Consider the following 27274-nt stretch of genomic DNA (forward strand, 5'->3'; position numbering starts at 1 on the left):
GATGTATTTTTTTGCAACATATTTAAGAATGCATACTTCAGTATCAAAAAATTTTGAAAGCACTTGGAGTGCTCAGTTAGTTACAAGTGAATTTATAAGTTTTATTCAAAAGGTTCATGCCTGAGTAATGAAAAATGAAGTTTCTGAGTTTCTAATATTTTTCTACTAAATAAATACATACATAATATATATATTACATACAGGTACACATATTGACAAAAAGAATACCTTAGAGACACTGTATCATGTAATTTTTTAATAGAAAAACAACTTTTATGACAGCTAAATATACAAGGTAAATTTAATTCTTAAAAAGAAAAATGATTAGTTAAGTAGCAGAATTCTAGTGATAAATGCACTGAAATACTTTTATGAAACATCTTCAGAGAAAAATATTAATGAAAGATTCTATTAAAGTGCATAAAAAGCAAATTTATTTTAGAATTTATACCAAAAGCACATTCAAAATACACATTACTCTGGTACACAAAAGCAGGAAGCCCAGCCTCAATGTTAATACAGCCTTGATCTTAATATACTCTGCCTTTTAGTATGTGAATTATAGTTTGCCTCAAATATTGAAAATTACAAGCAATTTTCTGTTGACAGCTTAATGTGTAATGTTGGCGTGAGTAAAAAAAGTCTTTATTATTTTACTTATTCTCTACATTCATGTCAGTCTCACAAGAAACATCCGATTACCATTTTCAATGAAAATCAGTAGAAGAGGGATAGTAGACTTTTTAAACATATCATAAATATTACATACAAAAATAAAGCAAAAAGCAAATTTTAAGACATCTTTAGATTTTAATTTTTTAAAATTAAATCGTTTTCTTTGCAAGGGTGAATTAAAGTGAGGAAAAGAATCAATAACTTGGACAGCCAACTGGTATACAGTACTTTTTTTTTTTTTTGTAGAGACAAGAGTCTCACTGTACTGCCCTCGGGTAGAGTGCTATGGCGTCACATGGCTCACAGCAACCTCTAACTCTTGGGCTTACGCGATTCTCTTGCCTCAGTCTCCCGAGCAGCTGGGTCTACAGGCGCCCGCCACAACACCCAGCTATTTTTTTGTTGCAGTTTGGCTGGGGCTGGGTTCGAACCAGCCACCCTCGGTATATGGGGCCAGCGCCCTACTCACTGAGCCACAGGCGCTGCCCTACAGTACTTTCTTAAGGTCAGTGGGTAAAGCAACTGAATTAAGAACCAAGCAGAGATGCCAAACAGTCAAACCTATCACTTACACATCACACAGCTTCTCACAAAGGGTTGAAGTGTTAACAGTCTTTTTTAACATTTACTTTTGCTCACTTAAAACTAACAGTTAAAACTTGCTTAATTTTAAAACAAAGGTCAGCCTGGAATCAGTCATACGTGCTTGTTCTCAGTGGCCCTGCACAATGAAGCTCTCCTCACATCAGATGCATATACACAGACGTTTTTATCACAGTGAGAAAAGAGGAAAAGTGATTTCAGAAGATAGTAGTAAATCCATTGACCATAGAAAATCAGTGACAGACTGCTAGGATTAATTATAGAGACGTGCTTGTTTTTAAGACAGAGTCTCACTATGTTGCCTTCTGTAGAGGGCCGTTGCATCACAGCTCACAGCAATCTCAAACTCTTTTGGACTTAAGCAATTCTCCTGCCTCAGCCTCCCAGGTAGCTGGGACTACAGGCATCCACCACAACACCCGGCTATTTATTGGCTGTAGTTGTCATTGCTGTTTGGCAGGCCGGGGCTGGGCTCTAACCTGCTACCCTCAGTGCAAGTAGCTGGCGCCGTAACCACTGTAGTACGGGCACTGAGCCACTTAATTCATTCTTATAACAAATCAAACTGATAAATATTTATAAATTATTCATGTAGTTTTTTTTTTTTTAAATACAGACAGAGTCTCACTTTATCGCCCTCAGTAGAGTGCCATGGCCTCACACAGCTCACAGCAACCTCCAAGTCCTAGGTTTAGGTGATTCTCTTGCCTCAGCCTCCCGAGTAACTGGGACTACAGGCAGCGGCCACAACGCCCGGCTATTTTTTTGTTTGCAGTTCGGCGGGGGTGAGTTTGAACCTGCCATCCTGGGTATATGCAGCTGGAGTCCTACTTGCTGAGCCACAGGCACCGCCCATGATTCACGTACTTTCATTGAGGTTATTAGTATTTATGGTTACCTAGAATTTGTTTTTTCTTACTTTTACTTCAAGGTCTTACTATAAATTTCTAGAAAATCTCAAATGTGCCTAGCGTCATGGATAAACCACAAAAGTGATAATCCACCAAAATGTACTTTTGCTTATGTAATAAATTTGTAGTGAGGTTAATTTCTCCTAATTTATATAAAATAATTCCATTAATCTATGAAAAATTATCATATTGACTTTCCTATGGTGCAGACACGTAAGACAACTCTAATTACTTGTTAGTGTAAACTGAGTACATTTTATATTCCTATTTAAACTACTGAATACCTGTAAACAAAGTAGCATTTATTAAAACAGAATATACACTTAATTTATATTAAATGCCACGGATATTTACACAAGTTTTTCATCCTTAAATTTTAAATATATACATGATTATCAGTCAGGTTTATACAGAAGTGAAACATCACATCCAAGACAGATTATAATTTTAAAATAAAGAAACTCTGGAGCTAATAATGTACAACGTGCAAAGTTCCAGTAAAACACAAGTATAATGCTTATAGAAGTATTAGTCCTATAATACTGAGCGATATTTACAAGCAAACATGATCCAAACAGCACATGCAGATTCGGGGTAAGTAAACACTCTGACGCGAACTGCCAGTCGGACCTGGTCTCCACGGCAACAGATTATTTCTTCACAGAAAGGAGACCTGTGTAAGAAAAAATTTACTCAATTAAGAAGTGACCATATGCTTTCCAAATTGGTATTTAAAACAATTTTTTTTTTTTTGTAGAGACAGAGTCTCACTGCACCGCCCTCGGGTAGACTGCCGTGGCGTCACACGGCTCACAGCAACCTCTAACTCTTGGGCTTACGCGATTCTCTTGCCTCAGCCTCCCAGGCAGCTGGGACTACAGGCACCCGCCACAACGCCCGGCTATTTTTTTTTTTTTTTGTTGCAGTTTGGCCAGGGCTGGGTTTGAACCCGCCTCCCTCGGCATATGGGGCTGGCGCCCTACTCACTGAGCATTTAAAACAATTTTTAAAAGTTCTGTCTCTGCTACCTGTGACATTGTCATTTTGGTTAAGCTATGCAAATTAGACCATTTCTGTTTATAAATTTAAAAAATTTATAGACAAGATCAGAAACCTTCACTGGGAAAATTATCACAGAGTCTGAGACTATATTTCAGACATAACAAAGCAAAAGTTCCTCATGTGACTCTCATTTCATTTATAACTAACTACCAGACTAAATGATCTCTAAGTTTTCGAAACCAAAAAAATTATAAATCCATAAATCACACCTTACCGAAGACAAGTGGCAAATGCACGTCTTGCATTTCTATACACAAAATGTATTGGGAACCCTTTAAATGTATGGCCATCAGGTACAGCCCTCCTTATGGCATCCTGAAATTCTTCATTGCCTGCAGAAATACTTGTTGTACGCTCAAATTCATAAGAAGCCAAAGCCGGTGATAAAAGGTAGGAGAGCTGGTCTTCCCAAACAGTAGTGAGGCCAAGATCCTGTAGCAATCAGAAGTGAAATACGTTAATATTTTAAAAGCCTATTAAATTAAAATGTTAATTATTGTAGTGTTATGTCAAAAGATTTTTAAAAGCTGTCATAATCTTTTAAACTTCCTATTAATTATTATAAGGATGCACAGAAATAAAGATAAAATAAAAGGAACTATAGGTGATTAGGTTTTACTTCTTAGAGAAATAACCCAAAACATTCAATAAGTTCATGAAAGCTTTGAATACTAAGATACTATCTATCTTTAATATCTACTAGAAAAGACCATATGGAATAGTCCTAGCATGGAAGATAAGGTGTTCGTGAATTTTGAGGTATTTTATTTAATTTTAGAGTTTTCTTTTTTTTTTTTTTTTGTAGAGACAGAGTCTCACTGTACCGCCCTCGGTAGAGCGCCGTGGCGTCACACGGCTCACAGCAACCTCTAACTCTTGGGCTTAAGCGATTCTCTTGCCTCAGCCTCCCGAGCAGCTGGGACTACAGGCGCCCGCCACAACGCCCGGCTATTTTTGTTCTGTTGCAGTTTGGCTGGGGATGGGTCCGAACCCGCCACCCTCGGCATATGGGGCCGGCGCCCTACTCACTGAGCCACAGGAGCCGCCAATTTTAGAGTTTTCTAAGGCCAGGCACAGTGGCCCATGCCTGTTAAATACCAGCACTCTAGAATGTGGAGGCTGGAGGGGTGCAAGAGCTCAGGAGTTTGAGATCTCGTCACTACTAAGAATAGAAAAAATTAGCTGGCTGTGGTGGCTCATAGTCCCAGCTATTCAAGAGGCTGAGGCAGGAGCACCTCTTGAGCCCAAGAGTCTGAGGTTGCTGGGAGCTGTGATGACGCCACTGCACTCTAGCCAGGGCCCCAGAGCAAGACTGTCTCAAAAAAAAAATAGTAAGATTAAATCTGTCTAATTTGATTGGTCTTATCATAAACTCAAATGCAATAGGGGAGAAAAGTCAACAGATTAATTCCACATGTAATTAAACAAGTATTTCTTTTTTTTTTTTTTTTTGTAGAGACAGAGTCTCACTGTACCGCCCTCGGTAGAGTGCTGTGGCGTCACACGGCTCACAGCAACCTCCAACTCTTGGGCTTACGCGATTCTCTTGCCTCAGCCTCCCGAGTAGCTGGGACTACAGGCGCCCGCCACAACGCCCGGCTATTTTTTTGTTGCAGTTTGGCCGGGGCTGGGTTTGAACCCGCCACCCTCGGCATATGGGGCCGGCGCCCTACTCACTGAGCCACAGGCGCCGCCCTAAACAAGTATTTCTTAATCAATTACTCTGGAAAGGGCACAGACTTTTATACTGTTAAGTGTAAGAGATAAAAAAGTGAAGATGCCATAGGATCTAAGGGAGCTTAAATGTGTTTCTACAGAATGTCAAAGGTAATATGATTTCATTTACAAATCAAAGTGAACTACAGACATCTAGACACACGAAATAAAAAAAATAATTACAAACATTAAACACTTCTCAAAATTCTAGTGTTTTGATGATTGTAACAGATCTTTAGCATTTCCTTTTTTTTTTTTGTAGAGACAGTGTCTCACTTTATAGCCCTCGGTAGAGTGCCCTGGCATCACACAGCTCACAGCAACCTCCAACTCCTGGGCTTCAGCGATTTTCTTGCCTCAGCCTCCCGAGTAGCTGGGACTACAGGCGCCCACCACAACACCCGGCTATAGCATTTCCTAATTACACATTTCAAGGTTTTAATTGGTCACGTAAGGACCAAGTTAACTCCATTTTGTTAAAACTAACTTCATCTTGTCCCTCAGTCTTCATTTTGCAGCTGCATACGAAAGGTGTCAGGCAACCTGCTCCCTCCTCCAGCCCCCATCCTTGCCCCATGATGGGCGCCCTTGCACAATGTCTGCTCCGAGTGATAGCAACACTCTCCCAGACACCCAAGGACAAATACTGCTCAGTCCCCTAGACCCCTATCAGCTCACCCCAGCAGCTCACCTCACACTCCCTCCCTTTTCTTTCCTTTCTGTACCCTTAAAAACCTCCCTCCTTTTCGAGATCGGGGCTTCTCTGCTCTCCTGCTGCACCAGGACCAGGAAGCCTAGGCTTGAGCTTGTAAATAAACAACCTCTTGCTTTAGCATCAGACTTGGTCTCGGGGTGATTTATGTGGGGGCACAATAGTCACAAGTGATCTCAAAGGTCAATGATCAACTATTCATTTCCTGCGGCAAAATGAGAATCTTCTTTGCTGATTTTCAGGCACCATTAGCTAATAATCACCACTGGCATCTATCTCAGCTTTGTTTTCTTCTTCTACAAAAAGTAATTCTGCTTATGCCTTGTAACTCTTGTGTAGATTGTCTCTAAACAATGTGTGATGTTTATTTTGAAAAATACACAACTTTGGAATCTGAAAAAAAAAAAAGTAATTCTGGCCGGGCGCAGTGGTTCACGCCTATAATGCCAGCACTCTGGGTGGCGGTGACAGGTGGATTGTCTGAGCTCACAGGTTGGAGACCAGCCTGAGCAAGAGCCAGACCCCATCTTTAAAAATAGTCAGGTGTTGTGGCACCTGAAGTTCCAAGTCCTCACGAAGAGGAAATCCAAACAGTGGGGTTCAGCAAAAGTCTGACTGTAAGATGTGAACAAGTCCAGCATTCTTCATTTCTAGGAGGAAGTAATAAATTCTTTAAATATTAGTGAAATAGGAAATTTTTCAGTCTCAAAACTTAAGTCTGAAAAAGTCTCACAGCTATCAAAACTCTTAGCTTCATAAAGGCAGGGACTATATTTGCTTTGTTCAGGGCTAGAACAGTCACTGGTCCTATAGTACAAAAAATAAAATAAACCAATAAAAAAAGTTTGAAACGACAATTTCAGTGCTACTCACCTTCCTGTGTTCTGACACCAGAAGCCGCAGCTGCATCTCTATTTCATTACTTGTTACTGATGCATCAATCGTGGACGCACACAGAGGTGGAAAGGGAGGAAGGGATGTCGTAGCTCCTGGAGCACACACAGATTTAATTGCTTCTTCACTCATAGGTTTCCATTTAGATTCGTCATTTAGATCAAATACACAGGTTTCTACTGCATCAGAGGGCTGACAGTTTCCCAGGAACATCTGATGATTGAAAACACAGCCAATTGTTCTATATGGGTACAATGGTTTGGGCTGGTCAGCAAGTGGAGGTTCATCAGGATTGGTTGGCTTATGGATGTACCTAAAATAAATTAAACCATCATTTTATATAATGAAAACTTAAAAACTAAGAAGACAGTATCTTACTGAAAAAAATAATATTCTAACACTTAAAGCCATAACTACTTTCCATAATTATACTTATTTTTCCTTCTTACATTATTTCCACAATTTAATTACTCTGTAATAATCATATAGTACAACTACTAATACAGAAATCAGCTCTATTCCATTAATGACAGAACATATTCCACGCATATTGTTAAGTTCAAAAAAGTTTATCTCAGATAATGCAAATAGAAAAACTTAGCTATGCATTATTAGGCATGACTAAGCAAAATGATTATCAATCAAAGAGAAAGATGACCCAGGGAAATGAGAAGAGGACCTGAGCCTGAGCCTCTAGAACACACATCGAAAGAGAGCTGAAGGCAGGCTGGGCGCAGTGGCTCACACCTGTAATCCAGCACTCTGGGAGGCTGAGGTGGGTGGACTGTCTGAGCTCACAGGTTCAAGACCAGCCTAAGCCAGAGCGGGACCCCGTCTCTAAAAATAGCCTGGCGCTATGGCAGCCACCTGTAGTCCCAGCTACTTAGGAGGATGAGGGGAAAGGATTGCTTAAGCCCAAGGGTTTGAGGTTGCTGTGGGCTATGATGCCACAGCACTCTACCAAGGGTGACAAAATTAAATTATCTAAAAAAAAAGAGGCTTGGTGCCTGTAGCTCAAGTGGCTAAGGTGCCACCCTCATACACCTGAACTGGCAGGTTCAAATCCAGCCTAGGCCAGCCAACAACAGTGACAACTACAACCAAAAAATAGCCGGGCATTGTGGTGGGCACCTGTAGTCCCAGCTACTTGGGAAGCTGAGGCAAGATGACCGCGTAAGCCCAAGAGTTTGAGGTTGCTGTGAGCAGGGACGCCAGAGCACTCTACCAAGGGTGACAGCTTGATACTCTGTCTCCAAAAAAAAAAAAAAGAAAGAAAGATGAAGCAAAACTGAGAAAGAACAACCAGAGAGGAATGAAAATTTAGAGACGTGATGAGAGGAGCTAAGGAAAGATCATGTTCCAGGAAGGAAAAAGGACTCAACTCTCAAAATCTGATAACAGCTTAAACTACTGAAAAGATGTCCAGTAGATTCACTAACAAGGAGTTGGTAACTATGTCAAATGTTCAAAAGAAATAATGATTTACAGGCGGTGCCAGTGGCTCAGTGAGGAGGTCACTGGCCCCATATACCAAGGGTGGTGGGTTTAATCCCGGCCCCGGCCAAACTGCAACAAAAAAATAGCCAGGCGTTGTGGTGGTCACCTGTAGTCCCAGCTACTCAGGAGGCTGAGGTAAGAGAATGGCCTAAGCCTCAGAGTTGGAGGTTGCTGTGAGCTGTGACACCATAGCACTCTACAACAGAGGGCGATAAAGTGAGACTCTGTCTCTATTTTCAGGGTGCAAATTTTCTTAGCATTTATTTACTTAGTTGCCATAATTTAAATAATTTCTTACACAGTGAAAGGCTCTAATAACTAAAATTATCAACATGTACCTTCAAGTACTATCAATATGAACAAAAATCCCTACAATTTAAAACATTTATATCTTCATTTTAATATCCTTGTCAACTTAGACTAACCTATGTCCTGTTAAACTCTCCCAGAAAGTGATGGTTCCGTCAGTCCCACAGGTCATAACCCACGCATGAGGGACGCCCTTTGCCTTTGTGCCAACACAGACAAAGGCTTCCAATCCATACCCAAGAAGAAGGCTGCACAGAAGGTTAGCATGGTCTTCACAGTCACCCTAGAAGGTAAATTTAAATGAAATAGTTATTCCTTCATGTCACGTCCTCCTTAAATATGTACATACAAAGGTACAATAAAAGTTTATTAGCAAAGTTTTTCACTTTTAATCATTAATCCAGTGTTAAACTGGAACAATAGGGAAAAAAGGTAATATATTAATTTTAGAAAAGCTTGTATTATTTTATAAAGTTAGTGCTTACAAATTTGACAGTCATAACATGTATACTTTAATAGACAACATTCAGATTAAAAAGTTTATAACGAACTTACAACACAGAAGATAAATAGCTAAAGAGATTAAAAACAAACAAGCAGACAAATATCATACAGCAAGAAAAGCAAATACATGAAAAACACTCAGATTAAACTACTGAGTTATGGCATCTATATGTGGTAATTTTGAAGAAGTATATACACAGAAAATTGCATGCCCTGGCCAAAAAGAACTACTACTCAAGTTCTTGTTAGAATGAAGGGTAATTTATTTCTCAAAAAAATTTCCATTACTAGCTCTAAACTATTTTATAAAAATTAATTGTAATAAAATATAGGATTTTATAATTATTTAACTGACTTTATAAAACTGTAGTAGCTAACTTAGATCCAGTAATTTCTGAGATTTTTATCCTAAAAAATTCTAAAGAAAATAATAATATACACAGATACTTCATATTCAATATTAGAGTTGATTCACAATAATAACAAAAAACTGGAAGTGTAACTTAGCAAAAATAAATAGTTCTTACAACAAGAAAAGAATTAAGCAGATTTTGTATACTTCATATTGACACAAGAAAACTTCACCATTAAAAATGGAAATCACGAAGACTGCAGCAACACATGAAAAATGTAGTATAATGGTGAGTTATAAAAGATACAAAACTTATTTTTATCTTAATTATGAGTATGGAATAATATTATCAACATTTTAAGAACACCCAGGAGAAGAAAATTACCTCATAATTTGTAAAAATAGTTTACTGAAATCAAGTCAATAAAAAACTTAGCAGGGTGTGCTTGCAATCCCAACTACTCAGGAAAATGAGGATCACTTGAGCCCAGGCAAGGGCGATCAACATCCTGCCTGTAAAACTAAAAAAAAGAATAAAACAGTAGAGTGCTTTAACATCACAGCTCACAGCAACCTCAAACTCTTGGGCTTAACAAATTCTCTTGCCTCAGCCTCCAAAGTAGCTTGGACTACAGGTGCCTGCCACAACACCCGGCTACTTTTTGTTGTAGTTGTCATTGTTGTGTAGGTGGCCCTGGCTGGGTTCAAACCCGCCAACCTTGGTGTATGTGGCTGGCCCCGTAACCACTGTGCTAATGGCACCAAGCCAAAACTAAAAAATTGTTTTAAATAAAGAAAAATTTAACATAAACAAATTTACACAAAATTCCTAAATACACACTTAAATTTAAAACTAAACAAACTACCAGGCAACCTAAGACTTTTTTTTCCATAATCATTTTTATACTGCCATTTTCTCTTTTTAAAAAAATGTATTATTCCCTGCTGAACTGCAACCAAAAAATAGCCGGGCGTTGTGGTGGGTGCCTGTAGTCCCAGCTGCTCGGGAGGCTGAGGCAGGAGAATAGCGGAAGCCCAAGAGCTGGAGGTTGCTGTGAGTCCTGTGACATCATGGAACTCTACCGAGGGCGGTAAAGTTAGACTCTGTCTCTACAAAAAAAAAAAAAAGTATTATTGGCTGGTCTGAAGGTAGTGAATTACCTCAATTGATTATTCACAGCTGGTTACAGATCAAACTCCTTCCTCTACTCTCTATTACCCTCCACTATCGCGCTTGACTATTCTTTAAAAAAATTTTTTTAGGGCAGCGCCTGTGGCTCAGTCGGTAGGGCGCCGGCCCCATATACCGAGGGTGGCGGGTTCAAACCCGGCCCCAGCCAAACTGCAACCAAAAAATAGCTGGGCGTTGTAGTGGGCACCTGTAGTCCCAGCTACTCGGGAGGCTGAGGCAAGAGAATCACTTAAGCCCAGGAGTTGGAGGTTGCTGTGAACTGTGTGAGGCCACGGCACTCTACCGAGGGCCATAAAGTGAGACTCTGTCTCTACAAAAAAAAAAAAAAAAAAATTTTTAATGTATGTATTATTTGTGCAAAATTTAACATATGAATAGTAGTAGCAAAAGACTATAATTCCAGTCATGGTACTGTCTCTAATTTATTCTTGGTGTCCTAGCTCACAGTAACTCAAACTCCTGGGCTCAAGCAATCCTCCTGCCTCAGTGTCCCCAGTAACTGGGACTACGGGCGCTCACCACAGTGCCCGGCTAGTTTTTCTATTTTTCTTTTTTTTTTTTACAGACAGAGTCTCACTTTATGGCCCTCGGTAGAGTGCCGTGGCCTCACACAGCTCACAGCAACCTCCAGCTCCTGGGCTTAAGCGATTCTCTTGCCTCAGCCTCCCGAGTAGCTGGGACTACAGACGCCCGCCACAACGCCCGGCTAGTTTTTGGTTGCAGTTTGGCCGGGGCCGGGTTTGAACCCGCCACCCTCAGTATATGGGGCCGGCGCCTTACCCACTGAGCCACAGGCACCGCCCTAGTTTTTCTATTTTTAGTACAGATGGCGGTCTCGCACTTGCTCAGACTGGTCTTGAAGTGCTAAAGCTCAAGCAATACACCTGCCTTGGGCTCCCAGAGTGCTAAGATTACAGGCGTGAGCCACTGCACCAGGCCTGTCTAATTCATTCTGTAACTTGGTTTCTGACACTATGGTACTTGTACTCATATGTCCCTACCTTACAGAAATTACAAGTTAAACAAGAAACTACATAAGAAAATAAAGATGTAAAGTTCTTTGTGTACTGATATTTAAATGTTATGAAAAATGGTGAGAACAAGATTCTGACTTGATGAAGTTGACAGTAAAGGCTCAGCGCCCATAGCTCTGGTGTTTAGGGCACCAGCCACATACAACAGAGTTGGTGGGTTTGAACCCCGCTGCCCTGCTAAAAACAATGACAACTACAATAAAAAAATAGCCAGGTGTTGCGGCAGGCCCCTGTAGTCCCAAACTCTTGGACTCGTGATTTTCTGAGTAGTACTATAGGCGCCCTCCACAACGCCCGGCTATTTTTTGGTTGTAGTTGTCACTGCTATTTGGCAGGCCCAGGCTGGATTCAAACCCGCCAGCTCCAGTGTATGTGGCTGGCACCCTATCCGCTGAGTTACAGGCACCAAGCCTAAGCCCAAGAATTTGAAGTTGCTGTGAGCTGTGACGTGATGGCACCCACTGAGGGCAACACAGTGAAACTCTGTCTCAAAAAAAAAAAAAAAATTGACGGTACACTCATTCCAAGGTATCTGTGGAGATTGATTCCAGGTCCCCTTTAAATAGCAAAATATGCAGATACTCAAACCCTTCATATAAAATGATGTATTGTTTACGTATAACCTATGCACATCTTCCCATAAATGTCAAATCATCTCTTACTCACACCTCACATAATGTGAATGCTATAGTTATACTGCAGAGTAGTGTTTGTATTTGTATTAATTTTTATCACTTAAAAGTTTATTTTTATTTACTTTTTATTTTTTAAAAAATACTTCTTTTGGCTCGGTGTCCATAGCTCAGTGGTTAGGGCATTGGCCACATACACCAAGACTAGTGGGTTCAAACCTGGCCTGGGCCTGCTAAAAACAATGACAACTACTACAAAAAAATAGTCAGGTGTTGTGGCAGGTGCCTGTAGTCCCAGCTACTTGGGAGGCTGAAGCAAGACAATCGCTTAAGCCCAAGAGTTTGAGATTACTGTGAGCTGTGACGCCACCGCACTCTACTGAGGGTGACATAGTGAGACTCTGGCTCAAAAAAAAAAAAAATTATTTTTTTTGAGGGGGAAAAACTGTATTATTTTTGTAGTTGTCATTGTTGTTTGGCAGGCCTTGGCCGGGTTTAAACCCGCCAGCTCTGGAGTATGTGGCCAGTGCCCTAGCTGCTGAGCTACAGGCGCCCAAGCCTTTTTTTACCCCGAGACAGAGTCTTACTCTGTCACCCTTGGTACAGTGCCATGGCCATCAGCCTAGCTCACAGCTACCTCAAATCCTTGGGTTTAAGCAATTCTCTTGCTTCAGCCTCCCAAGTAACTGGGACTACTAGTGCCTACCACAATGCCGAGCTAGTTTTTCTCTTTTTGGTAGATTTTAGTAGAGATAGGGTCTCGCTCTTGCTCAAACTGGTCTAGAACTCCTGAGATCAAGTGATTTACCCACCTTGGCCTCCCAGAGTGCTAGGATTACAGGTATGAGCAACCATAAAAATACTTCCAATCCACAGATACAGAACCCATGGGTACAGAGGGCCAACTGTTTGTACGTTTTTCTGGTATCTTTTTACAAATGTATTATAAATTCAGAATAACTATGATGTACTGCTATTTAAGTCTATTACATGTGCACGATACCTTGTTTCTACAGAGAAAGGCCAGTAGAGTGCACCACTGTTCCTGTTTACCTCCTCCTCCAATAACAGGGGCTCGTTCATAACCAAGGACATTAACAAATCTTGCTGCTTGCCTTGGAGTATCCAGAAGCCGTCCAGCTCTAAGTGGTTTAACGTAGGAACAAACTGGTCTATTTATCCCATTTTCGTCCTGGAGGAAAAAGGAAAATATTACTTGTAATGACAGACTAATCATCCTCAATTGTAATACCTTTTTTTAGAATACATTAATGTAGTATAAAATAATTTTAGATCCAGCACTAGTCTACCAAGTGCTACACATATAATTTCTCTTTTAATGTTCATAAATCTTTTATTTTAAGAACACTAAAGTTACAGCTGAAGAAAACTGAAGCTACAGCTATTATGGAACAGAGCCAGGATTCAAATCCCAAGTTGTCTGACTCTAAAGCCTGTGCAGTAAGAACTCCTCTAAGAAAAGGGTGGGCAGGAAGGTAGATAATTACCATACAGAATTTCTTTTTTATTGAGACAGAGTCGCCCTTGGTAGAGTGCCGTGGTATCACAGCTCACAGCAACCTCAAACTCTTGGGCTTAAGTGATTCTCTTGCCTTAGCCTCCCAAGACTGGGACTACAGGCGCCCACCACAACGCCTGGCTATTTTTTTGGTTGCAGTTGTCATTGTTGTTTAGCAGGCCCAGGCCGGGCTCGAACCTACCAGCCTCAGTGTATGTGGCCGGTGCACTAAACACTGACCTCTAGCACTGAGCCACACCATATACATTTTTTTTTTTTTTTTTTTGAGACAGAGCCTCAAGCTGCCACCCTACGTAGAGTGCTGTGGTATCACAGCTCACAGCAACCTCCAACTCCTGGGCTCAAGTGATTCTTCTGCCTCCACCTCCCAAGTAGCTAAGACCACAGGCCCCCGCCACAATGCCTGGCTATTTTTTGGTTGTAGTTGTCATTGTTTGGCAGCCCAGGCTGGATTTGAACCCGCCAGCTAAGGTGTATGTGGCTGGCACCTTAGCCTTTTGAGCCACAGGTGCCGAGCCTTTTCTTTTTTTTAATTTATTTTTTAAAGAGACAGAGTCTCATTATGTCAACCTCGGTAGAGTGCCATGGCATCACACTGCTCACAGCAACCTCCAACTCCTGGGCTTAGGCAATTCTCTTGCCTCAGCCTCCTGCGTAGTTGGGACTACAGGCGCCCGCCACAAGGCCAGGCTATTTTTTTTTTTTTTTTTGGTTGTTGCAGTTTGGCGGGGGCCAAGTTCAAGCCTGCCACCCTCGGTATATGGGGCCAGCGCCCTACTCACTCAGCCACAGGCACCGCCCAATACAGAATCTTAAAATACATATCTGGACAGAACAAATAACTTTTCTGATTGACAGATAAATCAACAATGATCTGAGTTTATTTCTAGCTGTAGGACATCAAACTTAAGAAATCCAAAGGAAACAACAATTTGTTAACCAAGTCAATTGAAAGCAGAATTTGAAAAACATTTTAGAAAAAGTTTTACATTCTAAATAGAGGATATAATTTAGTGCTTGTGCTAAAAAGCTATTGTGCATATAAAGGTCTCCCATGGCTGTCCACCACTGTTTTAGAGTTAATATTCCCAAAGGCTACATTTTCCTTAACTTCCTAGTTAATGATACAGCAAAGTATAAGGGCCTCATATGTTTCATTATAGCAATATTTCTTTTATTATATAACTATATTCCCATTAGCTATTTGTGTGTCTTAACAATTTCAACACTTCAACCTCTAAAACTGCACTCTCCAATAAGAAAGCAACTAATGGCAGGGCCTGCTAAACAACGACAACTGCAACCAAAAAAATAGCCGGGCGTTATGGTGGGCGCCTGTAGTCCCAGCCACTCAGGAGGCTGAGACAAGAGAACAGCCTAAGCCCAAGAGTTTGAGGTTGCTGTGAGCTGTGACACCACGGCACTCTCTGAGGGTGACATAGTGAGACGCTGTCTCAAAAAAGAAAAAAAAAAAAGCTACTAATGATGTATGGCTATTTAAATTTTAATTAAAATTAAATACAATTTAAAATTTAGTTTTTAGTCAGTCACATTTTGAGTACTCAATACGTGGCTGGTGGTCACCATATTGGACAGCACAGAGTATTTTCATTTTTTTTTTTTTTTTTTTTTTATAGAGACAGAGTCTCACTTTATGGCCCTCGGTGTGGTTATTTGTTTCTAAGTTATCAAGCAAGGATATGAACTTTCATTTACTGTAAATGAAAAACATTCAGAAAGTACAATAATTAAAATTGAAAGCAAAATAAAACAAAGATTATATTATACCACTTACCTACTCAGTGAAAGAAAATTACAAAATCAACATTAAAGTACAATAATTAAAATTGAAAGCAAAATAAAACAAAGATTATATTATACCACTCACCTACTCAGTGAAAGAATATTACGAAATCAACATTTTATTTTACAAATAAACTTTTTTTGGAATAAATGTATTTTACAAATATAAATTAAATGAAATTTACACATACAACAGTAAATCTCAAATACAGGTGTGAAACTTTTCTAATATAATTTACGAACCTGTGCAAAAATCTTAACCAGCCGTGAATTGTGTGAGGGTCGAATTTGTAAATATTCTCTCCACCACTGCTTAGCATATACAAGAAACAATCGCTCTTTCTCTGCAGTTTTCTGACGTTCCAAAGCAAGCTTGAAATGAAAAAAAATTCATTTTCCTTAATAACTACAAAATATGTAACAAATCTGTCTTCTCTCCACCACCACTACGCTAATCTAAGCCGCACCATCTCCTTATCTGGAAGAGCCTTTGAATTCCCTGTTTCTGCTCCGACCCCAGTACACAACAGTCTCCACACAATAGTGATCTTTTCTAAGTGATCTTTTTCTTCCCCGAGACAAATTTTTAAATAATAAATAGTATTCTGTTATTCCCTTGTTTAAAACACTTTAATCATTTTCTATCAATTTGCAATTTCTATTCCCCCTGAACCACTACACACGAGCTACACACGGCTCTCATTCCTGTGCCAGGCCATTGAATCAAAGCTGCTCCCACTGCCTCGGTGTAAAGCCCAAGGTGGGCACGGCTGGCTTTTTCCTGCCATTCAGACCTTTCCCTACTCTAAGCACATGACCAAAATCAGCCTCCAAGTAACCACTCTATCTCATCACCCTGAAATAATTCACAAAAACTCTACTCTCTGCTCTTTTCTTTACTGCTTGTTTACCGTTTCTCCCTACCAGAATTCCTTGAGAGCAAGCTGTCTGCCTTGTACACAGACATACCCTAGTGTCTACAACAATGTCTGGCACATTCGAACATCTATTTAAGATCAATAAATATTTCTGATGCAAAAAATTTAATAATAGAGTAATTTTAAAGAGAAAGCCTGGAAAATCAGAAATAATTTACGTATCAAAAATAGGAGTATAGAAAAAAAAAATAGAGAATTGGCTAGGCGCCTGTAGCTCATGTGGCTAAGGTGCCAGCCATGTATACCAGAACTGGCGGATTCAAATACAGCCTGGCCTACCAAACAACAGTGACAACTACAACCAAAAAATAGCCAGGCGTTGTGGCGGGCACCTATAGTCCCAGCTATTTGGGAGGCTGAGCAAGAGAATTGCTTAAGCCCAGGAGTTGGAGGTTGCTGTGAGTTGTGACACCACAGCATTCTACGGAGGGCGACAGCTTGAGGCTCTGTCTCAAAAAAAAAAAAAAAAAAAGAGAATAAACTTAAGCTTTAGTCATAAAAAATCATAAATGAGGAGAAATCTGAAAAAATGTTTATAAAATGATCTTAAGTTTAAAAAGTAGAACCCAAATACTTATTATTATTATTGTTTTTTTGAGACTGAGCTTCAAACTGTCACCTGGGTAGAGTGCTGTGGCGTCACAGCTCATAGCAACCTCCCAACTCCTGGGCTTAAGCGATTCTCTTGTCTCAGCCTCCCAAGTAGCTGACCCACAGGTGCCCACCACAACGCCTAGCTATTTTTTGACTGTAGTTGTGGTTGTTTGGCAGGCCTGGGCTGGATTCGAACCCGCCAGCTCTGGTGTATGTGGCTGGTGCCTTAGCTGCTTGAGCTACAGGCCCTGAGCCCCAAATACTTATTATGTAAAGTTATGAATAACATGATCATAACTCACATTATACACATATGTATATTTGTGTACATACACATTCATTTATTCAAATAACATCAAGGTTGATTCCCACTTGGTGGTTTCAGGTACATATAGCACCCATACCACATCTCAGGTACCAGAGATCAGAGGGAGATGGTAGTTTAGAACAGAAAGAAGTTTCAAGAAAACAGGACAGGATATTATTTGCCTGGGGGAGAAGGACTAGCCATCTAAAACTAAGAAACCACAGGTCTATAAAAGGGACAATGTAACAGACAGGACGGAGTACAGGCACAATTTCAGAACTAAGGTAGGCAGTCAGGCAGACTCTTTCCCTAAGTGCCATCCCAACAAGTCAGCAGATAATCATGAACTGACAAAACTACGGACTAAACAGGTATGGCAGATCCAGTTTGAAGGGACAAAGAAACCCAATGATCTTACAAGACCCTGGAAGAAAGTAATTCCTCAAAGACCTGACAGGGGAATCAGGAGAGCAAACCTCCCCAAAGACTTAAAAAGTGCCAACATCTTCTACGCAGAGAGTGCACAGCAGAAATGACGTGAGCAGCAAACTCACAACTGTCTGTGAAATTTACATTAAAATCTCATCCCTCTGATTTTACCTCTTACTCCTTTATCTCCTTCAGCTTTGTAATTCTTTTTATTTTTTTTCTTTAGAAACAGAGTCTTGTCGCCCTTGGTAGAGTGCATGGCATCACAGCTCACAGCAACCTCCAGCTCTCAGGCTTAGGCGATTCTCTTGCCTCAGCCTCCTGAGTAGCTGGGACTACAGTAGGCGCCTGACACAACACCTGGCTTTTTTTTATTGCAGTTTGGCCGGGGCCAGGTTCAAACCCATCAGCCTTGGTATATGGGGCCAGCACCCTGCTCACTGAGCCACAGGTGCTGCCCCAGCTTTGTGATTCTTCTGTTGTGTTGCTTCAATGAATAGTCATCCTATTTCCTGCACTAGACTACAGACTAGCCTAGGAAAACAACATTGTCTTTACTTTTTTGTTCATCTTTTTTGTTAACCTTTGAGTGCTAATCTAAAAAGTAATAAATATTAATTTTCTTTAAAAAAGAGTACTTTCTAGGATCAACAGGTAAATATATTACTATGAAAATAAATACACAAAAAAAGAAAAACTCAGAATTACTTACCTGTGTGTTCACTACTTCTTGAGATAAGGTTTGATTGAGTGGTGGGTACATTTCAAGTTTTATATTTAAAATTCCCACAGAAACTTTTGATTCTGTGCCTATAAATACAAATATTTAGAACTTAGAGCTTTCAAATACTATGTATATTTATAGCATCAAAGTCTAACCAAAGTAATTCTGGACACTGGTGCTTTACCACTTGCATGGAATAAAGGTAACATTCAACATCACCTTTAACATTCATACGAACGATGAATAAAATCAAATTAGTTTTATTTTTTACAAAGGCACTTATTTACATATAAGAAAATTAACTACTTTGCTAGCTTTCTAATCATGTTTTAAGGACCTAAAAGATTTGGTATCCTTAATTTTTATCTTCATTAAATGTAAAATACCAACCAGACTTACATTAAATATAAAGTCAAAGCAAGTGTTAACGCCTCATTCTGCCCAAGCAAAAAAAGGAAACTGTTTATGCTCTTTGTCCCTCACAGAATCCCACTTACCCTTCCCATTGTCATATCACACGTGAATGCAAATTTTCAATCCCGTCTTAGATTTAAAAAAATTAGAAAACAAACACGCTTCATATCAAAACTACTTAGTACTTTTTCGGTCAATCAGAATATGCTTATTTCTAGGTCATTACTATGGTTATCATGTTAGGCCTATTTTTGAAGACAATTACCTGGGTTATCTTTTTGAATATAAATTTCCTACATAAAGAAAACTTTCTCAACTTTTTTTTAAATTCCAGATTAATATGACGGTGCAAATGATTAAGTTACATTGTTTGCATTACTAAGGTAAAGTCCAAGTTGTAGCTAAGTGCTTCGTCCACGGTGTGCTGTATTCCCTTATGTTGTGCACATTAGGTGAGACCTTACTGTCTCAGCTTTTTAAAGAAAAACACATTCTGGAGCTGAATTATTAAAATCTAAACTACGAAGGCTATGCTGTCGATGGCAGAGTTTAACTCTGTGCCTAAGTTTCTTTTTTTTTTTTTTGAGATAGTCTCACTTTGTCATACTCAGTAGAGTCATGCTGTGTCACAAATGACAGCAACCTCAAACGCTTGGGCTCAAGTGATTCTCTTGCCTCAGCCTCCCAAGTAGCCAGACTACAGGCGCCCACCACAATGCCCAGCTGATTTTTGAGACAAGGTCTCACTCTGGCTCAGGCTGGTCTTGAACTTGTGAGCTCAGACAATCCACCAGCCTTGGCCTCCCAGAGTGCTGGGATTACAGGTGTGAGCCTTTATGCCAATAAGTCCATGTGGCTAAGTTTCAATACCAAAGTAATTCCATTATATATGATGGATAAAATATTGGCAGGTTTTCTTTTTTCATTTATTAGCAAATATATGTTACATAGCAGGTGCAAGATTCCAAGGCAATGGTAAATAAGAGAGGTGCCATCTCTGCCCTTACTGCGTACTATCCACTGATACTGATGTTGAGCAAGTTATTACCCCACATCACCTCCTCCAGGTCTCACCCACTGTAAAGACCGGGAGAACATCTACATCACGCTTTGCAACCATCACTGGTACTGATGGGGATGCACAGGATTCCAGGGTACGTTAGAGTCAAGTTTTGTGTGAAGAATGTTGATTTTCTGTATAGCCTTGTATTCAATCAATGTTTGTTAAGAATTACTAATTTTTTTTTTTTTTTTTGTAGAGACAGTCTCACTTTATTGCCCTCGGTAGAGTGCCGTGGCATCACAGCTCATAGCAACCTCCAACAGCCAGGCTTAGGTGATTCTCTTGCCTCAGCCTCCCGAGTACAGGCGCCCGCCACAACGCCCAGGTATTTTTTTGTTGCAGTTTGGCAGGGGCCAGGTTTGAACCTGCCACCCTTGGTATATGGGGCCAGCGCCCTACCCACTGACCCACAGGTGCCGCCCAGAATTACTAATTTTTTATAGCCTTATATTTAATCAGAAACACTTGAAAAAAGTTAAAACCCTCAAAATTGGCTGGGCTCAGTGGCTCACACCTATAATTCTAGTACTTTGAGACACCAAGGAGGGTAGATTGCTTGAGCTTAGGAGTTCAAGACCAGTCTGAGCACGAGCAAGACTCTATCTCTACTAAAAATAGAAACACTAGCTGGGATGGTGGCGCTGGCCTATAGTCCTAGCTACTTGGGAGGCTGAGGCAAGAGGATTGATGGAAACCCAGGAGTTTGAGGTTGCTGTGAACTATGAGGCCATGGCACTCTACCCAGGGCACAGAATGAGACTATCTCCAAAAAAAGAAAAACATAAAATTTTCTATATTCATTTTATTATTATTCTTTGAGATAGAGGGTCATTCTGTTGCCTAGGTTAGAGTACAATGGCATCATCATAACTCATTACAACTTCAGATTCCCGGGGTTCAAGCCATCGTCCCACCTCAACCTCCTGAGTAATTGGGACTACATGTATACACCACCACACCTATGTAATGAAAAATTTTTTTTTGTAGAGATGGATCTTGCTGTCTATTTCTCAAGTATTCTCAAACTCCTAAGTTCAAGCAATCCTCCTGCCTCAGCCTCCCAAAGGGCTGGGATTACAGGTGTGATCTATTACCCCAGCTTCTATACTCATATAAAAAAATTTCCCTAAAACAAGGCCAGATTAACTGTGAAATGTTATACTGACATTGTTCTTCAAAATATTCTCCAAGACCATGACTATTTCAGAATTACAGGTTTCCCTCTTGGCTTATAAAGGCATTTGAAAGATACACAAAATGTATTTACAAACTGGCTACAAAAAGGTAACAGTAATACTAATCATCATACCTACACCCATAAGTTCCACAGTCAGACTAGTCACTCCATTTTCTGAGCCCAAAACTGATCGCCATTCCAGAAAATAGGATGCTACTAAAGTTGTCTCGCCAAATATGTCTGTTTTGATTAGCACCATATGAATAGGATCACTTATTGATAACATTGTTGTTGAATCAGCCATTCTAGTTCCATCACCTATCAACATAAACCAAAGAAAATTATACCACACTACACATTCAGTTAGGCTAATACGAAAGAATTATTAAAAAGTATACTCAATAACAAGCTTATGTAAAACCAAATAGAATAATCTGGTGATGTCTCAGAAAGCTGCACAAGACTGGAGATAAACAGACTGCTCTATTTCTTTCTTTTTTTTTTTTTTTGTAGAGACAGAGTCTCACTTTATGGCCCTCGGTAGAGTGCCGTGGCCTCACACAGTTCACAGCAACCTCCAACTCCTGGGCTTAAGCGATTCATCTTGTCTCAGCTCCCGAGTAGCTGGGACTACAGGCGCCCGCCACAACGCCTGGCTATTTTTTGGTTGCAGTTTGGCCGGGGCCGGGTTTGAACCCGCCACCCTCAGTATATGGGGCTGGCGCCTTACCGACTGAGCCACAGGCGCCGCCCTCTTTTTTTTTTTTTTTTTGGTAGAGACAGAGTGTCACTGTACCGCCCTCGGGTAGAGTGCCATGGCGTCACAGGGCTCACAGCAACCTCTAACTCTTGGGCTTACGCGATTCTCCTGCCTCAGCCTCCCGAGCAGCTGGGACTACAGGCGCCCGCCACAACGCCCGGCTATTTTTTTGTTGCAGTTTGGCCGGGGCTGGGTTTGAACCCACCACCCTCGGCATATGGGGCCGGCACCCTACTCACTGAGCCACAGGCGCCGCCCAGACTGCTCTATTTCTATCATCACTTTTTTTTTTTTTTGAGATGGAGTTTCACTATGTTGCCCTCAGTAGAGTGCTGTAAAGTCACAGCTCACAGCAACCTCAAACTCCTGCGTTTAAGTGATTCTCTAGCCTTAGTTTCCCAAGTAGCTGAGACTACAAGCACCCACCACAACGCCCGGCTATTTTTTGTTGTTGTTTTTGTAGTTGTCATTGTTGTTTAGCAGGCCTGGGGCAGGTTCAAACCTGCCAGCCCCAGTGGCTGGTGCCCTAACCACTGAGTATGGGTGCCGAGCCAGCCATCATTAACTTTTGACAGGACTGGCATTATTGTGATGAGTTATCTAGTTACTTATAGCATGTCAGTGCTTTCTGGTCCATAAGGTTAAAGTCCACTCTTTTTTTTTGGAGACAAAGTCTCACCGTGTCGCCCTTGGTAGAGTGCCATTGCGTCACAGCTCACAGCAACCTCCAACTCTTGGGCTTAAGTGATTCTCTTGCATCAGCCTCCCAAGTACCTGGGACTACAGGCACCCGCCACAACATCCGGCTATTTTTTTGTTGCAGTTGTCATTGTTGATTAGTTGGCCCAGGCTGGGTTCAAACCCGCCAGCCTGGGTATGTGTGGTCAGCGCCCTACACACTGAGCTATGGGCACCGCCTAAAGTCCATTCTTTAACAGTACTTAAGCTAAAGTATATATTACTATAATAATAAAGTCTTCAAATACATCAACATTAATTCCCCAACTACCTTTATTCCTTAACCTCCAGAAATCACATTATCTAAATAAAACTGAAAAATCTAACATATTAAATCTAGCAATTTATCCCACTAACTACCTTATTAGGATAACATTTTCCAGGGGGAAAATAATAAATTTCAGTACTACATTAGCCATCTTAATATCCAAAATTCTGATGATACACTTCTTCAGCTTTGCTTACTACACAAAGATTTCTATCTTGACAACTAAAATACAAAAAAAATATGCAAAGCATAGTTTAAAATATAGTTTAAAACAATTACAGAAATCAAGTATCATAAAATTTAGTTATGAGAGTTATACATTCACATCTAAACTATGATTTATAAGTTACACAACAGAGATCTGGCCGTCCTTCCTACGTGAGAAGTATTGCGTCTCATTCTCCACTATCTCAACAGCACCTGTCTAGTCCAGTGCTACACATACAACAGGTGTTTAAGTGTTTATTACTAAAGAATCCACACTTCATGGGCGGCGCTTGTGGCTCAGTGAGTAGGGCGCCGGCCCCATATGCCGAGGGTGGCGGGTTCAAACCCAGCCCCGGCCAAACTGCAAGAACAACAACAACAACAACAAAAAAAAAGAATCCACACTTCAAGCAGGCCCAAAACATCTGCAGAGAAAATTAATTAGCAAGCAGAGAAAAAACCAAGAAGGTAAGTAGTGTTTAAATTGAAAAGAGCAGTGGGAAAAATATTAAAACAAAGACTAGGGAGATACATCCATCACAAGTCTCTTCTTATAGCAAAAGTTGATTACAGGTGTGAGACAATTTATTCTTGTTTCTTACCTAAGCTTTCTCTGTGTACTTCAAGTAAAAAGCCATCACGAAAATCTGGTTCACAGGCACAAGGAACAGGTTTAGAACGAAAACGTTGGTTTCGATAGTGTAAACATAAAGTAAATGTTGAGCAAACTTGTCCTGGTAAGGGCTCGGGTTCTTGTAGATGTTCCAAGAAAGCTTTTCCACCCAAAACCTGAAGGTAAAGATACCTCCGTGTTGGATCAATATTAGCTGTAAAGTGTAGCAATATATATGAGGAAACTGCCAAATAACTTAAAGAATGTGATCAAGACATAAGGAAATAATAACTTGACAGAAAAAAAAACAAAAGATTAAAAAAAGAGAAAGAGTAACAAATTTACTACTACATATACCAGGATCATTTCTACCCCTGGAAGAATAGATATATAATATCCTTTTTTGAATTTATATCCAGGCTACTTTCTCCCAGCAAGAAAGGGGTCAGACCCAGGCCAGGTCTAGTATACCTTCACTTTTTACTTGTCTATCCAACATTCCCTTATCTTCACAACCCAACTCCATCCATTATCAACTCAGCCCATTATCAATTCAGCAAGTTTGTCAGATTATATTACCACTAAAAAAGCAAAGCTGTATAGTTATCATGAAATATGTTATTAAAACATGAGAAAGGTGTTGTTTTTGCTTTACTGTGCTATACATTAAATCTTCTGATACATAAATATAATACAGAATCTAAGTTTTTGGCTAAAGAAAAAAAAACCTAAGTACTACATTTTGAAAAAAAAAACTTAATATTTTCTATCATATGCCAAACACTATAGCACATCAATATACTTTACTATCTACAACTAAATTAATCTTTAAAAAAATACATACTTTTTTTTAATGTTGATTGTCTATCAAAACAAATAGCTTGTTTTGGAGAAGAAGGGAGTTCTTGATCAACATTATCCTAGAAAGGTAGAAAAAAATCAAAATAAATTAGAAAAGAAGAAATATAACTAAGTAAGAAAATGCCAATAATGGGTCTAAACACTAAACCAAAAGTAGATAGTTTAAGCCTCCCCTCAAACTTTTATTTTCCTAGCATAATTAAAATAGTAAAAATAAAAGCTTGCATAAAAGGGGCGGTGCCTGTGGCTCAACAGAGTAGGGCACCTGCACCATATGCTGGAGGTGGCGGGTTCAAACCCAGCCCCCGCCAAAAACTGCAAAAAAAAAAAAAAAAAAGCCTGCATAAAAGATAACACAATTGGTCACTCCTAAAAGCTAATACTAAGGAATTAAATTGTCTTCAAACAATGCCATCCACAAAAGGCTAAAAACATGCCCATAACACCTCAAACAAGGTTAAACTTCCTCTAAACCTTATGTAACATTTGGCTTATGTACTGATTTTAATAAGAAAGTGACATTCACAAAGCAGAAGCCATTACTAGGTCAATTTTTACAACAAATTAGTTCACAAACCTCAAAAACTAAAAAAAGTTGCTGTATTAAAATACTTACTCCCTGGTGTATTATCAAGTCCATCCAATTTTTACATTATATTACCCAGGTATCGAGGTCATAGTTTTACATTATTGCCTCATTTTCAAAAGTCCTACTTAGTAACTGCACTGAGAGGCACTGACCTATTTGTATGCAAAGTTTTGAGGGCTCTTACGCAGTTAACTATTTTCTTAAACAAACTTATAATTTGTTAACCATAGAAAATATAGTCCCCAAAGAGTGTTAATTTTAAAATTAAGCTTAATCTAAAAAATTATAAAACAATCTTAATGAAAAAGAACTTTGTTAAGGTGCATTAATTTAATTATACAGATTGGGGGGGATTAACAAGAGAAAGGTTTGTCACTATATAGAGAGGAATATGGTATATAACTCGAATTTCACTGATACACAAACTATTCGCTATACTCAAGGGTAGAGCTAGCCTATATCAAAACAAGGATATTACTAGACACAACGGCCTCATTTTAAAATGATTTTACTAGGGACGGCCCCAGATATGGACCCTATAACAGTGTTATGCATAAGCATGTCCTTACACTCTTAATTTTTTTTCCTGATAGATTACTCACAGTAACAAAATTAAGTTCTTTCATCACATCATCAATGATTCCTCTACGTCTAAGGGCTTTGATCAAATCTTCTGTCGATAAATGTTGCTGATCTGGTGCCAACTCTTCTCGTATTGTCTCAGCAAGGATTTCTCTTATTCTTCCGTGGACATCCATCTGTGCAGAAAACTTGCATTACAATTTACATTACAAAGTCAAGCACTGCTTCTCAAATTTCAGGCTTCCCAAGCTAACAGAAAACCAATTGTTACCACAACTGAATGAGAATAAAAGGTAAGCTTTTAAAAGATTAAACTTTTGAGGACAAATTCTATAAATTATCTCTCCTAGCTATCGACTACCTTTGTTAATCATTTCTCCACAAAAAGCAGTCAAAACAAATGATATAGTATAATTAAAAGAACAAAGACCTGGCGTGGGCAGACCCAAGTATGATACGACTTTCATATTATCTCCAACGACAAGTCGATCAGTTCACAACTTACTTATGCAACCTTGAGCTAACTTATTTACTTTTTTTGAATCTGTTTCCATCCCTGTAAGATGAGAAAACTAGTGCCCTCTCCCAAGAACGTTGTGAGGATTAGATAAAAGATGCTAGCCCCCCAGAACAAAACCTGGCGTCCAAGTGCGCCATAACGGTGGCTTTTATTACTTCAGCACTCAGCATCCAGCTGGGCGCGCAGAGAGGTTGCTGCTGAGCTCCGAAGGGTTCCCACTTTTGTTACAAATCCTTCATAATAACTTCATTGAGAATTGCTGCTTGAAGCTTCTGGTTCTACTTTAAGGATACCCGTATGTTTTCTGCTTGAAGTAACCCTGACAGCTCATCTCAGAATAGCAGCCAGCTCCAAACACAATTTACCCTCGGCCAGGCTTCCTTTGCACAGCCCCCCGAATACCCACACCGTTGTAGCAGCTCAGACGCCCACTGGCCCTCCTCGCGCTGGGTCCCGGAGCAAAAGACACGCTGTGCTCGGCTCGCCCAAGGGCTGCCAGGCTGGGGGCAGCAGAGGACCTGGCTCGGCGGGCGGGCCGGCCGCTCACCTTGCTCAGCTGCTGGTGGATGAGCTGCTTCAGCTCGGAGGCCTTCTCCGGGGGCAGCGACATGCTGACAGCCGGCGCTTCCCCGCCGCTGCTGCCTGCCTCCGACGCCCCAACCGCGCTGCGCGCCGCGGCCGGCCCCGGAGCGTTAGGAGCGCACGGAGCACAGGGCCGCAAAGCCAGGAGCCTCGCGCAGCTCCCAGGGGGCGCGACGCCGCGTCAGGCTCCGGGATGGGCGGTAACCCAAGCCGCCGCGGCGCCCGCGTGAACGGTTTTAAAACGGTGGCGAATAACAGGGCTCGGGGCTGTCCTCCCTACTGCCTGATCAACTCCTCCTGCCGCTCCACGTTCCTACGAGCCCTGCACTCCGCGACCTCGGCCCACCCCGTCGCCTTGGCCTGCCAGGGTCGCTGAAAGCACTGACTGTCCCCTTACCCAACCTCCCAGACAGGCCTCTTTCCGCCTTCTGGACAGGCAGGTAACTGGACAGCCCCATGACCCGGCGCCGAG

At 40.6% G+C, this 27274-nt stretch overlaps 1 protein-coding gene across 2 annotated transcripts; it reads right to left on the reverse strand.

Annotated features, from left to right (window-relative positions):
* Positions 1-259: 259 nt before the first annotated feature.
* On the reverse strand, positions 260-27040 carry CEP76 (centrosomal protein 76). Of its 2 annotated transcripts, XM_053571884.1 has the most exons (12): positions 26768-27040; positions 25721-25876; positions 24513-24588; positions 23658-23882; positions 21215-21400; positions 18417-18514; positions 15680-15808; positions 13097-13285; positions 8496-8662; positions 6553-6886; positions 3466-3683; positions 260-2862 (listed from the first exon to the last, which is right to left on the reverse strand). In XM_053571884.1, exons 1-12 carry the CDS (start codon positions 26828-26830, stop codon positions 2724-2726), a joined length of 1980 nt encoding a protein of 659 aa, XP_053427859.1. In that variant the 5' UTR covers positions 26831-27040; the 3' UTR covers positions 260-2723. The 2 variants fall into 2 exon arrangements, with proteins under 2 accessions (XP_053427859.1, XP_053427860.1); XM_053571885.1 differs by lacking the exon at positions 15680-15808 and having other exon boundaries at positions 26768-27019.
* Positions 27041-27274: the final 234 nt, after the last annotated feature.

This window comes from Nycticebus coucang, chromosome 19 (assembly GCF_027406575.1).
Source record: "Nycticebus coucang isolate mNycCou1 chromosome 19, mNycCou1.pri, whole genome shotgun sequence".
Taxonomy (NCBI): domain Eukaryota; kingdom Metazoa; phylum Chordata; class Mammalia; order Primates; family Lorisidae; genus Nycticebus; species Nycticebus coucang.